This window comes from Salvelinus sp. IW2-2015, linkage group LG36 (assembly GCF_002910315.2).
Source record: "Salvelinus sp. IW2-2015 linkage group LG36, ASM291031v2, whole genome shotgun sequence".
Lineage (NCBI taxonomy): Eukaryota > Metazoa > Chordata > Actinopteri > Salmoniformes > Salmonidae > Salvelinus > Salvelinus sp. IW2-2015.
Window position 1 is genome coordinate 31,813,239 of NC_036875.1, and position 13,298 is coordinate 31,826,536.

Here is a 13,298-nt window from a genome sequence, read left to right on the forward strand (position 1 = left end):
TACATGTACAGAGAAGAAAATGGTGTGTCAGGGCCAGTATGGTTTTGTAGTTTTGTATGGCTGTCTAAAATTACCCCCCACGAGTACCTAATGTTAAGCTAGCAGTCTATAGCCAGCTCTTTCCAGGAATCACCTCTTCTACAGTACCTACATGGAAATGCTATTTCTTTAAACTGACCATTAAATGTGCATTGCCAATTAACTAAAAGAAAGAAGGCTAAATGTATTCACAAATCTGGTGAATAAAAGATACTTAAAGAAAGATACAACATCAGTTTCTTCTCCTTTACATTGATATGAATGCAGGAAGAGCTACCTTGTAGCTTCTATCATGCCTTGCTAATGGTTAGGGTTGTAACATGCCTTGCTAATGGTTAAGATTGTAACATGTCTTGCTAATTAATTATTTTAATTTTATTTTATTTAACCTTTATTTAACCAGGTAGGCTAGTTGAGAACAAGTTCTCTGCGAACTGCGAACTGGCCAAGATAAGGCAAAGCAATTCGACACATACGACAACACAGAGCTACACATGGAATAAACAAACATACAGTCAATAACACAGTCGGGAAAAAAAGTATATATACAGTGTGTGCAAATGAGGTAATATAAGGGAGGTAAGGCAATAAAATAGGCCATAGTGGTGAGGTAATTACAATATAGCAATTAAACACTGGAGTGATAGATGTGCAGAAGATGATGTGCAAGTAGAGATACTGGAGTACAAAGGAGCAAAATAAATAAATAAATACAGTACGGGGATGAGGAAGTTGGATGGGCTATTTACTGATGGGCTATGTTCAGGTGCAATGATCTGTGAGCTGCTCTGACAGCTGGTGCTTGAAGTTAGTGAGGGAGATAAGAGTCTCCAGCTTCAGCGATTTTTGCAGTTTGTTCCAGTCATTGGCAGCAGAGAACTGGAAGGAAAGGCAGCCAAAGTAGGAATTGGCTTTGGGGGTGACCAGTGAAATATACCTTCTGGAGCGTGTGGGTGCTGCTATGGTGACCAGTGAGCTGAGATAAGGCGGGGCTTTACCTAGCAAAGACTTGAAGATGAACTGGAGCCAGTGGGTTTGGTGACGAGTATGAAGCGAGGGCCAGCCAACGAGAGCATACAGGTCGCAGTGGTGGGTAGTAAATGGGGCTTTGGTGACAAAAAGGTGATAGACTGCATCCAGTTTGTTGAGTAGAGTGTTGGAGGCTATTTTGTAAATGATATCGCTGAAGTCGAGGATCGGTAGGATAGTCAGTTTTACGAGGGTATATTTGGCAGCATGAGTCAAGGATGCTTTGTTGCGAAATAGGATTAATGGTTATGGTTGAAACATGCCTTGCTAATGGTTATGGTTGTAACATGCCTTGCTAATGGTGTCATGTTGGCTCTCTGAGACAGAGAACCAGACCAGAGCAGCATCAAACCATCACGAGAGAGAAAGACAGTTAGAGAGCTGAGAGGTGCTGGAGCCAGAGAACCCACTTAATCTATACAAGTTAAGTCAAGGGAGAGATAGGGGTGACCTTTGAACCCAGAGATACATGCTAGGCTGAAAAATAACTTCTGTCAGCGAGAAACAACTCCCTCAAACAAATGAGCCTCCACGTGGCAAAGCAATGATGGCTTTCCGGGATAATGATTGTTGCTGATGGAGTACAGATGAAATAATAAACAGTATAAAAGGAATCATCGCCATGGTCATGACAGTCCATGAGACAGACCCCCAAATTTAGGCCGACAATGTCTTATAGTGATTTTCTTGAAGGACTATGTCCCCAGAGTTGGAGAATGTGTGATATCAGTGCAGCAATGGTAGCTTTATCTGTGTTATCAATCTTTCTTTCATCCCTCCATCCCATTCATTTTTCCCATAGGGATTTTACCCTATGACAAACAATGTCAGTATATAATAAGTAATTGCTCACATATACTCTTTAATTATATATCATTAGAAAGCTGAGATGACAGCTATCCACCAGATATATTTTTGGACAGAACCTTTGACCTTTGACCTTTGACCTCTAGGGTACATATCAGATTTACTTGTATAAATTGCTTAAAAAAGGAGCGATTTTGACATATTTTTGGGTACACTCTTACCACAATTCTGAGAATAATTTATCATCTTGACATACACTATATATGCAAAAGTATGTGGACCCCCCTTCAAATAAGTGGATTCAGCTATTTCAGCCACACCCGTTGCTGACATGTGTATAAATAAAGCACACAGACATGAAATCTCCATAGACAAACATTGGCAGTAGAATGGCCTTACTGAAGACCTCAGTGACTTTCAAGGTGGCAAATCAGTTCCTCAAATTTCTGCCCTGCTAGAGCTGCCCCGGTCAACTGTAAGTGCTGTTATTGTGAAGTGGAAACATCTAGGAGCAACAACAGCTCAGCCGCAAAGTGGTAGGCCACACAAACTCACAGAACGGGACCGCTGAGTGCTGGAGCGAGTAGCGTGTATAAATCGTACCTGCAAAACTCACTATCGAGTTCCAAACTGTCTCTGGAAGCAACATCAGCACAATAACTGTTTGTTGAGAGCTTCATGAAATGGGTTTCCATGGCCGAGGAGCCGCCGTCAAGCACATGATTACCATGCACAATGCTAAGCGTCAACTGGAGTGGTATGAAGCTCATCACCATTGGATTCTGGAGCAGTGAAAACACATCCTCTGGAGTGATGAATCACGCTTCACCATCTGGCAGTCCGATGGACGAATCTGGGTTTTGGCGGATGCCAGGAGAACGCTACCTGCCCCAATGCATGGTGCCAATTTAAAAATTTGGTCTGGGGCTGTTTTTCATGGTTCGGGCTAGGCTCCTTAGTTACAGTGAAGGGAAATCGTAGAGGTATGGTCATGCGAAATTCATCCAATAAGACCCCATTGTGTTTTTTGGCAACCATGTTGGAAAAAGGCTTTCGTGAAACCTGTGAATGCCCTGTATCTACAAATATTAAAACCCTGCTCTAGCAGTGAGTGTGAGAAATGTGGTTCCTCTATCACCAAAGTTACTATTAAAAAACATAGCTGCCCCACTACATGGAATTATATTTCTAAGCTTCCAACATTCTAATGTCGATGGCACAATATGGGCTATTTTTTAGCAATAGTTGTAGCTAGTGATTTCAGTTGGTTATATTATGTATCATTTGAAAGGTAATTTCATGACCTTTCAGAACCACTGGTAAAACAAAGATTAACATGTATCAGGTTTTCCTCTTAAGCAATTTATACAGGTCATTCTGATATGTACCTAGAGGTACACTGTGAACAATAACTTGTTGTAAACTGACATTGTTTGTCATATCGGGAAAAGTTATGGGATGGAGGGATGAAAGATAACACAGGAAAAGCTGCCATTGCTCCACTGCTATCACACATTTTCCAACTGTAGGGACATAGACCTTCAAGAAAATCACTATGAGACATCGTTGGCCCATGTGAGCCCAACCGACCTCCCTGGCTCATGAACTATGATGGTCTTTGCACGTCCTATCTGAAGTCTATTTTTCTTCTCCTTTGTAAATATATATTGTTACCTTTTACAGTAGTTTTTTAGAACGTCTTTCAAAACGTTTTAGGTTCATGCATCCTACAATAAATGACATTGGCATGCCTTTCATTGGCCCTTTTTATACCGCTACACTTACAATACATATTATACTACTATATCTGCACAAGGACACATTTGTCTAGTCCATAGAACAGTTGGGCAAAATCTCCAGGGCTCCTCTTTGTGTAGTTGTTCCTCAAAAGAGACAAAGTGCACATCTCCACAAATCCTTTCTTCCATAAAAATACAGTGAATATATTTATGAACACCAGTTGTTGCATGTTGCATGTGAAAGTGAGGTGATACATTCTCTCTATTAAATACTACTTTCTTAAAAAAATTATTGAAAACATAACGAGGTGACATTTGGGTTGTACCATGACCTCCATCAAACAGACAATGACTACCAGCACATTATACACATAATATCTCAAAGTATTGTTGCTTTTGTCTTTTTGTCCATTAGATTAAATAACCATGAAAGATGGTGTAGATATAGGGACTGAAAAGAGAAGCTGAATCTGCATTCATTTTGTGATTTCGGTGACATAATTCAAATGAAAAGATAACAGTGCGACTACTCTCCACATCTCCAAATCAGAAGTGTTTCTATCCAATCATCCAATTCCTCACCCCCTCAATCCTAACATGGAGACCTACCCTAACCAGAAACAATGGATGGATGGCGGCATTCGTGCAAAACTGAAAGCGCGCCACCGCATTTAACCATGGAAGGAGGTCTGGAAATATGGCTGAATATAAACAGTGTAGTTATTCCATCCACAAGGCAATTAAACAAGTGAAATGCCGGTAGAGGGACAAGGTGGAGTCACAATTCAATGGCTCAGACATGTGACGTATGTGGCAGGGTCTACAGGAAATCATGGGCAAAAAAACAAAAACAGCCATGTCACGGACACAGACGTCACGCTTCCAGACAAACTAAACACCTTCTTTGCCCACTTTGAGGATAATACAGTGAAACCATCGCGGCTCGCTAACAAAGACTGCGTCCCCCCCTCTCATTCTCCGTGGCTGATGTGAGTAAAACTTTTAAACTTGTTAACCCTCACAAGGCTGCTGGCTCGGACGGCATCCCTAGCCGTGTCCTCAGTGCATGAGCAGACCAGCTGGCTGGTGTGTTTACGGACATTTAATCGCTCCCTATCCCAGTCTGTTGTCCCCACATGCTTCAAGATGGCTACCATGGTTCCTGTACCCAAGAAGGCAAAGAAAACTCAACTAAATTACTATCACCCGTAGCACTCACTTCTGTCATCATGAAGTGCTTTGAGAGACCAGTCAAGGATCATATCACCTCCAGCTTACCCACTTCAGTTCGCATACCGCTATAACAGGTCCACAGATGACGCAATCGGCATCACACTGCACACTGCCCTATCCCATTTGGACAAAAATAATACCTATATAAGAATGCTGTTCATTGACTACAGCTAAGCATTCAACACCCTAGTAACCTCCAAGCTCATCATCAAGCTGGAGGCCCTCGGTCTCAACCCCTCCCTGTGCAATTGGGTCCTGGACTTTCTGACGGGCCGCCACTGGTGGTGAAGGTAGGAAACAACATCTCCACTTCGCTGACCCTCAACACTGGGGCCCCACAAGGGTGTGTGCTCAGCCCTCCCCTGTATTCCCTGTTCACCCACGACTGCGTGGCCATGCACGCCTCCAACTCAACCATCAAGTTTGCAGACGACACAACAGTAGTGGGCTTGATCACCAACAATGACGAGACAGCCTACAGGGAGGAGGTGAGGGCACTCGGAGTGTAGTGTCAGGAAAACAACCTCTCACTCAACGTCAACGAAACAAAGGAGATGATCGACAGCAGTGGAGAAGGTGGACATTTATTTAGTTCCTGGGCGTACACATCACCGACAAACTTAAATGGTTCACCCACACAGACAGTGTGGCGAAGAAGGCACAACAGCACCTCTTCAACCTCAGAAGGCTGAAGAAATTTGGCTTGTCACCCAAAACCCTGACAAACTTTTACAGATGCACAATCGAGGGCATCCTGTCGGGCTGAATCACCGCCTGGTATGGCAACTGCACTGCACTCAACTGCAAGGCACTGTAGAAGGTGGTGCGACCTGCACTATGTAACACCGGGGGAAAACTACCTGCCCTTCATGACACCTACAGCACCTGATGTCACAGGAAGTCCAAAAAGATCATCAAGGACAACAACCACCCGAGCCACTTCCTGTTCACACCGTTATCATCCAGAAGGCGCATCAAAAGCTGGGACCGAGAGAGTGCATCAAAGCTGGAACCGAAAGATTGAAAAATAGCTTCTATCTCAAGGCCATCAGACTGCTAAACAGCAATCCCTAACTCAGAGAGGCTGCTGCCTACATTGAGACCCAATTACTGGACACTTTAATAAATGGATCACTAGACACTTTAAACAATGCCACTTTAAATAATGCCATTTTAATAATGATTACATATCTTACATTACCCATATCATATGTATATACTGTATTTTATACCATCTACTGCACCTTGCCTACGCCGCTCGGCCATCGCTCATCCATATACTTATATGTACATATTCTCATTCACCCCTTTAGATTTGTGTGTAATAGGTAGTTGTTGGGGAATTGTTAGATTACTAGTTAGATATTACTGCACTGTTGTAAATAGAAGCACAAGCATTTCGCTACACTCACATTAACATCTGCTAACCATGTGTATGATACCAATACAATTTGATTTGATTTGATTTGAGGCCTGCACTGCAGAGAACCTATAACATCATATGCCAAGAGAGCTCACTAGGTTTCATATTGTTGAGGATTTATTTATCAAAGGGTTTAGAGGGGTTTAAAGTACTGTATGTATGTTCTACAATCAAATGGGAAAGGAACTCTAGGCCTGACTAAACTAATAAACATTGTTGTTATTTTGGTTTTTGCTTTTAGCCTAATCAAAATCCATTCTCCCATCAAAATATGATGATGGAAAAATATGCCCCCTCAGTCAACATTATTTGTTTGGGAAGTAAGAGTGTAACTAAAACTACCACAGGCAAGATGAAACGAAGTTCACTCTCATTTCAATTCCTTTTCAAAGATAATTTTAACAGTGGGAAGAATAGACTATACCATATCCATCAAAGCTTTCCAGAGGCAAAAAGTAAAAGAATAGCATTCCTTTTCATAAAATAGAAATAAAAAATGAAAACAACAGCAAAATAAAATGTAGGGTGGTGTCAGAACATATTCCGTTAACATTGCTCCTCATGCTTTGCTGCTATCACCAACCTCCCCAATTTCTTTTTGTTTTCACTCCATTGCCCCAGGCTCTCTCTCTCACTAGAAACAACTATAGCTATGTCTCACCAATTAGAGGAAGACGAGACCAGAAAAACGCTTCCTCCTGATAACCAATCTAGCTGGCAGAATTCATGCCAAGCTCCCTGCTCCCGGAGGGGCCTGCACATGCACTCTCCTCCTACACCATTATCCCTCAAAACACACACCACGTCACATCATGTATGCACGTGTGTGTGTGTATGTGTTGGTGTGTGTGTGTGTGTGTAAGTGACTAACTTTTCAACAACTAATGTTTTTACATGTAAAGTAAACAGGCATGTTTGTCCTGGGAGTAATTTCATTCTATTTTCATGAAGTTAAAAGGGAATGTTTGTCATTCTCCATGCAAACACAGTCACAGCAACACGCTGCATAGATTCACAGTGAATCATAAGAGACAAGCCGCATTGCTTTTAGCAAAACAACACAGAGACATTTCATAGGAAGGAAGTGTTTTGGGGAATTAGGTGGGGAATTCATTGCGAGGATGTGAGAAACCAATCTAAAATCCTTGTATCAATAAAAATGTTCACTTCACAGGAATCATTTTGCTGTGCAGAGTAGACGCTGCATTATTTAGAGATACAGGAGTTATATTGAGAACCAGAAGCATGCATCTGAAGTTATGTTAAATAATCTGGATGCTGAGGTTTAGCTGAGGAAAAGTACTGTAAAGGTTTTATTCTTTAAATTAGTTAAAGAAGCTGTCATTAGTGAACTTTAAACATTGTATCAACTAGCCTATTCTGGGTTCTCAGAGTTTCCTGTGCCAGTGAGCTTGGGACAGACAGCTGTTTTTTATCACGTTTCCACTAGATATATGGGATCATCAGATCATGATATTTTGCTCTTGATATTTGGCTTGGTGATTATCGAGGCCGGGAGTGTTGAAAAAAAAAAATCAAATACTGAGGAACTTTCATTCGCAAACTTTCAAAACAGAATTACTTTCCCATTGTTCCTCAACGACATTGTATGATATATAATTTTCTAGCTCTTTTATCCATAATGGCAAGATGCTCATGTCTCCGCCCTAACAATGGGAGCCTTTGTCCCAAAGGTGGGAAGGTAGGCGACAAGTTTAGGTCTGCATACTATTCCCATAGAAATGCATTGGGCTTATTCTAGACAGATTTTGGCGAAAGTGAGCCCTCTCTCTTCGCCTCTTCCACTCTGCTGAAAATATATCACTGGAGAAAGAATCTGAGTGAGCGAAACAGTGCCCCTCTATATGTAGCCCATGTATCTGATGCTGTCTGGCCAGAAATAGTATGACATTTGGTCCAGACAGCATCAGATACATGGTCTACACATACTGAGACAGAGGAGCGCTGTTTCAGATGTTTTAAGTGAGATTGATCCGTCTTCCTGACGACGTGCGTCTCGGTCTAATAAATGATCAATATTTCAATATTTTATTTGAACAGGCAAGGAGGTACGGTAATGCCGGGCCTGGGTTAGTATATAACTGCCAAATAACACACATCGAGAAGAGAAGTTCCGATGCTCTCATTCTGGTGTTGTTTGCACTGTAAATGGCCTTTGCTCCACCAAGAGCCCTGGTGCTAAGATACAGCATCTCTCAGAGAAAAGTTTCTCATTAAACAGCTGTTCTGAATTCATGTCTACTGCCTGTCCTTGTACCCTCATGAAAATAATGGGTCTGACCCTCTCTCTCTCTCTCTCTGTTGAGCTCCTGTGTTCCTTCTCCCTGGGAATCTTACAACACAACAGAAATCCTTTTAGCTGCTGATAACTGGAATAATATAATCAGACCTCCATAACACCCCCCTTTCCATAACCCCCCCCCCCTTCCTCCTCCGTTTGAAGCACGGTTTTCAGACAGCCATTTTGTCTCCCCCACAGTGGCTTGGGTACTTATGGTGGTGACATAACCAAAAATGCTCAAACAGAGAGGGTCCTGCAGGGGAGTTTTATACAGGGGGATGTGAGGGGGAATCAGTAAATACTGATGAAACCTAGTGACAGTGGAAGCTGTCTGGAGCATTGGCTCCCCAGCATTTACACAGCTAGACATGCTCCGAAAGGAAAGCAATATCTGCATTGCGTAAGGACAGGCGATCATGCATATTGTTAAATGGTATGGTAGGCACAAGGTTTTAAAGGCTTAACATTCTGAGAAAGCCTTTATTCAATCAACTGAAGATACTGCACTGTGTTTCTGGAATGGTTTTTCAGAAGTGGCAGTTTTGAAGTGTTTACTACCCCTATCTGTGATGTGCTACCATGGAAAACACATTTCTGGAAGCACTATTCGGAAAACCACTCCGTGCACTTGATTGAATATTAGCCAATTGATTTTACCAGCCAATGTCAAGTTAAATGGACACAAAAAAATGCATACCATGGGTACGTGACAAGATCTGTGACGATAGATGGAGCCAATGGACTTGAGGGATACTAAAGGTTACACTTGTAATTGCCAGTCAAAGTAAACATACAAAGATAACTTACCCCATAAGAGGATCCACAGCGATTCCTTTAGGATTGGTCAGATCTAAATCTATGATGGTGATGCAGGTGTCCCCAACATGGCTGCAAACAAATATCTTGTCGCTTACATGGTCCACAAAGTAGAAGTTTCCAGTGAGCCAATCAATGGTCATGTGTTCTACATCTATGGATGAAAACAAAGTCATTAAATTCTTGCCACCAAAACTTTCTTTGATTAAGGACATATTGTGAGTATAGACCTGCTGATCTTCCATTATGTTAGATAGCATTTTATTATGGACATTCATGTCATTCATTAAAGGTAAAGACATATAACTGAATGCAAAGTAAGGAAGGAATCTAACATTGATGGTATACTGAGCGTGAAAAGTATTCCTTAAATTATTAGCAGGATAGATTAGCACTACAATGACCCTGAAGAACAGAGTGACCATGGGAAGTGCATTGGGTAGGCATTTCCTACATTGTGAAAGTAAGTGGGGGAAAAAATAGATTTGAAAATATGAAGACATACAGGCCTAAGTGCTGTGGGTGCATGTGGTTGCTTGAAGGGGGAGGAAAATGGACATTGAGAAGAGAGAGACATAGAGAGAGGAAGAAGGAGAGAAAGAGAGAGACCGGGAGCGTTTTAAGGCTTTCTGAAGGGGCATGACTGAGTGTGCAAAAAAAATCAATAGTTGCCAATCATTGTAAGTTGGAGAATATTTTTGACCACTTGACACACTGCAAGACATACTTTGTAAACTTTGTACTGTTTTGATATCCATTTCCATTGTAAATCCATTCAGATTCTTCATTTTAGCACAGCGTAGCCGTCTGGAGGAGTCTGAGGAAAGAAGCCAACACACTTCCTTTTCCTGGTAATTGTAATCCAATGAAAGGGATCCATTTTCATCCAACAGTTTCAAGGTCTGTAGACTAGATCCATTTAATCGTGTGGTTGCTATGCAATCTGACCTTCCAATCAGTAGAGCTGGAGGAGAGTCGCCAGGGTCTGGAACACAAGAAAAAGACATTTGGAGAAATTGGGGAAAAACAACATGGTGGAAATCCTTCACAAAGAATATAAAATGCCTGTATCAACCCAGGAGGACTAAGAGGATATTAAACACAATGTGGATTTTCTTCAAGACATTTCTGTAATTTATAACTAAACAGAACAAACTCCTGAAGGAACATCAAAACTACATCACATTCAATAAAACAACTATTGCAATTACAATTTTGTATACAGCTGTTATCTCCTCCTCTTACCAATACACCCCTATGTCCATTATTGTCGTAGATGAGCTGGGAAAGTATATCTAAATGAAAGTCATTTACCAGCTGTTTTCTCTATACATGAGCAAACTAACTTTGTTTTCCAATGAAAATTGGAGGAAGACGTTTTGTTCCACAGTCCAAGCTCCTTCCCCAGCTTTGTGTCAGAAGGGGGATTTAGCCCAGTGACTGATAGGCTAACACAACCCACTTCTGAGGCCTAACTGACAGTGTTTGTCCCCCCCCCCACATGTCCTCTCTCTCTTTCTCTCTCTCTCTCTCTCTCTCTCTCTCTCTCTCTCCTTTACCTGCTGTCTCGAACACTGAATGCTTGGCTACGATGCTGACCTGTTGCACCCTCTATAACCACGGGGATTATTTGACCCTGCTGGTCATCTATGTACATTTGAATCTCTTGAAGAACAATCTGTCCTTAATGACCATGTACCTTTATAATCTCCAGCTGGCACAGTCAGTATAGGATTGGCCACAGCTCAGAGCCTGGTTCCTCTCTAGATTTCTTCCTAGGTTCCTGCCTTTCTAGGGATTTTTTCCTAGCCACTGTGCTTCTACATCTGCATTGCTTGTTCTTTGGAGTCTTGGGGTCTTAGGCTGGGTTTCTGCACTTTGTGACAGCTGCTGATGTAAAAGGGGCTTTATAAACACATTTTGATTAATTGATTCCCACTGATCCCCGTCACAAGTTCAAGTCAGAGCTGGCTCTCCTAATATGGGCAATAAATTAGTGTGTCCACTGTGAAAAGCACTTTTCTTTACCCTGATCCCTCTAAGTCAACCTTTAGGAGCTAGATAATATACCCTGAGATACTACTACAGCATGGATGGGGCTTTGGTTCTCTCATACGAGCACATTGACTGCGTCCCAAATGGCACTCTATTCTCTATGTAGTGTAATGCATTACATTTGACCAGAGCCCATAGGGGAATAGGGTGCCATTTTGGGCACAGCCAAGCTCTCTGATAGAGACATTGTTCTCTTGAATGCAAAACTGTAGCTGTCATTCAACTCTACATATCTCTACTGTACCACAAGGGTCAAACAATTACCATATATATATATTTATTTTCTTACCTTTATTTAACTAGGCAAGTCAGTTAAGAACAAATTCTTATTTTCAATGACGGCCTAGGAACAGTGGGTTAACTGCCTTGTTCAGGGACAGATCGACAGATTTAAGAACAAATTCTTATTTTCAATGACGGCCTAGGAACAGTGGGTTAACTGCATTGTTCAGGGACAGATCGACAGATTTTTACCTTGTCAGCTCGGGGATTCAATCTTTCAACCTTTCGGTTACTAGTCCATTGCTCTAACCACTAGGCTACCTGCCTATCTACCTTCCACATCATTTCTAGAATTGCATTGAAATTGTCTGATAAATTTTAGATTTTAAAAGAGGCAAAAATACGTTTTTAATTCATGAAATGTCAGTTCAAGGTAAATGTCACAAAGTGTTGGACTATGTACTTTTTGGAACATGCAAGGTGAAAGCATTGTATTATATAATCAGAACCTTGTAACATTGTGATGAAAACTGATTAAGTCAAATACACACTGTTAATCATTTTTGTAATTTTATCAGTAACTTACTGTATTAATCAATAGTATGATACTGCATGAACTGAATACAGCAGGTTGTAAAATTCACAGTAAAATAAAGTACATTTGGCTACATCTCAGAAAGTTTTAAACTTTCAAGAGGAGTTAAACAAGCTTGTCCACTATCGACATATCTATTTATTATTGCCATCAAAATGTTAGCTGGTAAAATTGGATCCAACAATAATATTATGGGATTAAAAAACAAAGGTGTCATTGTACGCTGATGATGCATGTTTTCTTTTAAAACCACAAATAGAATCCCTCCACAGCCTCAGAGGTTCTAGATACTTTTTCTAACCTCTGTATTATAACCAAATTATGATAAGTGTACTATATTACGTATTAGATCACAAAAAATATATACTTTTACATTACCGTGTAGTTTACCAATAAAATGGTCTGACGGGGATGTGGACATAGTTGGTATACATATCCCGAAAGAAAGAAATGATCTGACTCCAATACATTTTAATAGAAAGTTAGCAAAAATAGATAAGATCTTGCTACCATGAAAAGGAAAATACCTGTCTATTTGTGGAAAAATCACCCTGATTAACTCTAGTCATATCACAGTTTACCTATTTGCTTATGGTTTTGCCTACACCTAGTGACCTGCTTTTTAAATTATATGAACAAAAAAGACTCAAATTTATTAGGAATGGCAAGCCAGAAAATTAAAAGGGCCTATTTGTATAACGAATAGGAATTCAGAGGGCAGAAATTATTAAATATTAAAGCATTAGACCTCTCACTAAAGGCATCAGTCATGCAAAAGTTATACTTAAATCCAAAATGGTTCTCTAGTAAATTACTAAGAACGTCTCACCCCATGTTCAAGAATGGCCTTTTTCCCTTTATTCAGATTACAACTGCTCACTTTCTCCAAAGATCTCCAAATGATCGTTATTTTTTATTAAACAATCCTTACAAAGTTCAACAGTGAAGAGGCGACTCTGGGATGCTGGCCATCTAGGCAGAGTTCTTCTGTCCAGTGTCTGTGTTCATCTTTTATTTTATTTTTATTGGCCAGTCTGA

The 13,298-nt window shown here is 40.8% G+C and overlaps 1 protein-coding gene across 1 annotated transcript in view; it reads right to left on the reverse strand.

Moving 5' to 3' along the window:
- The window catches only part of LOC139023782 (low-density lipoprotein receptor-related protein 1B-like), a 66,307-nt gene that overhangs the window by 37,588 nt on the left and 15,421 nt on the right, over positions 1–13,298 (reverse strand). Inside the window, exon 2 of the mRNA XM_070437635.1 lies at positions 9,380–9,542. Coding sequence (XP_070293736.1) covers positions 9,380–9,542 — 163 coding nt within the window. The remainder of the gene's footprint in view (positions 1–9,379; positions 9,543–13,298) is intronic.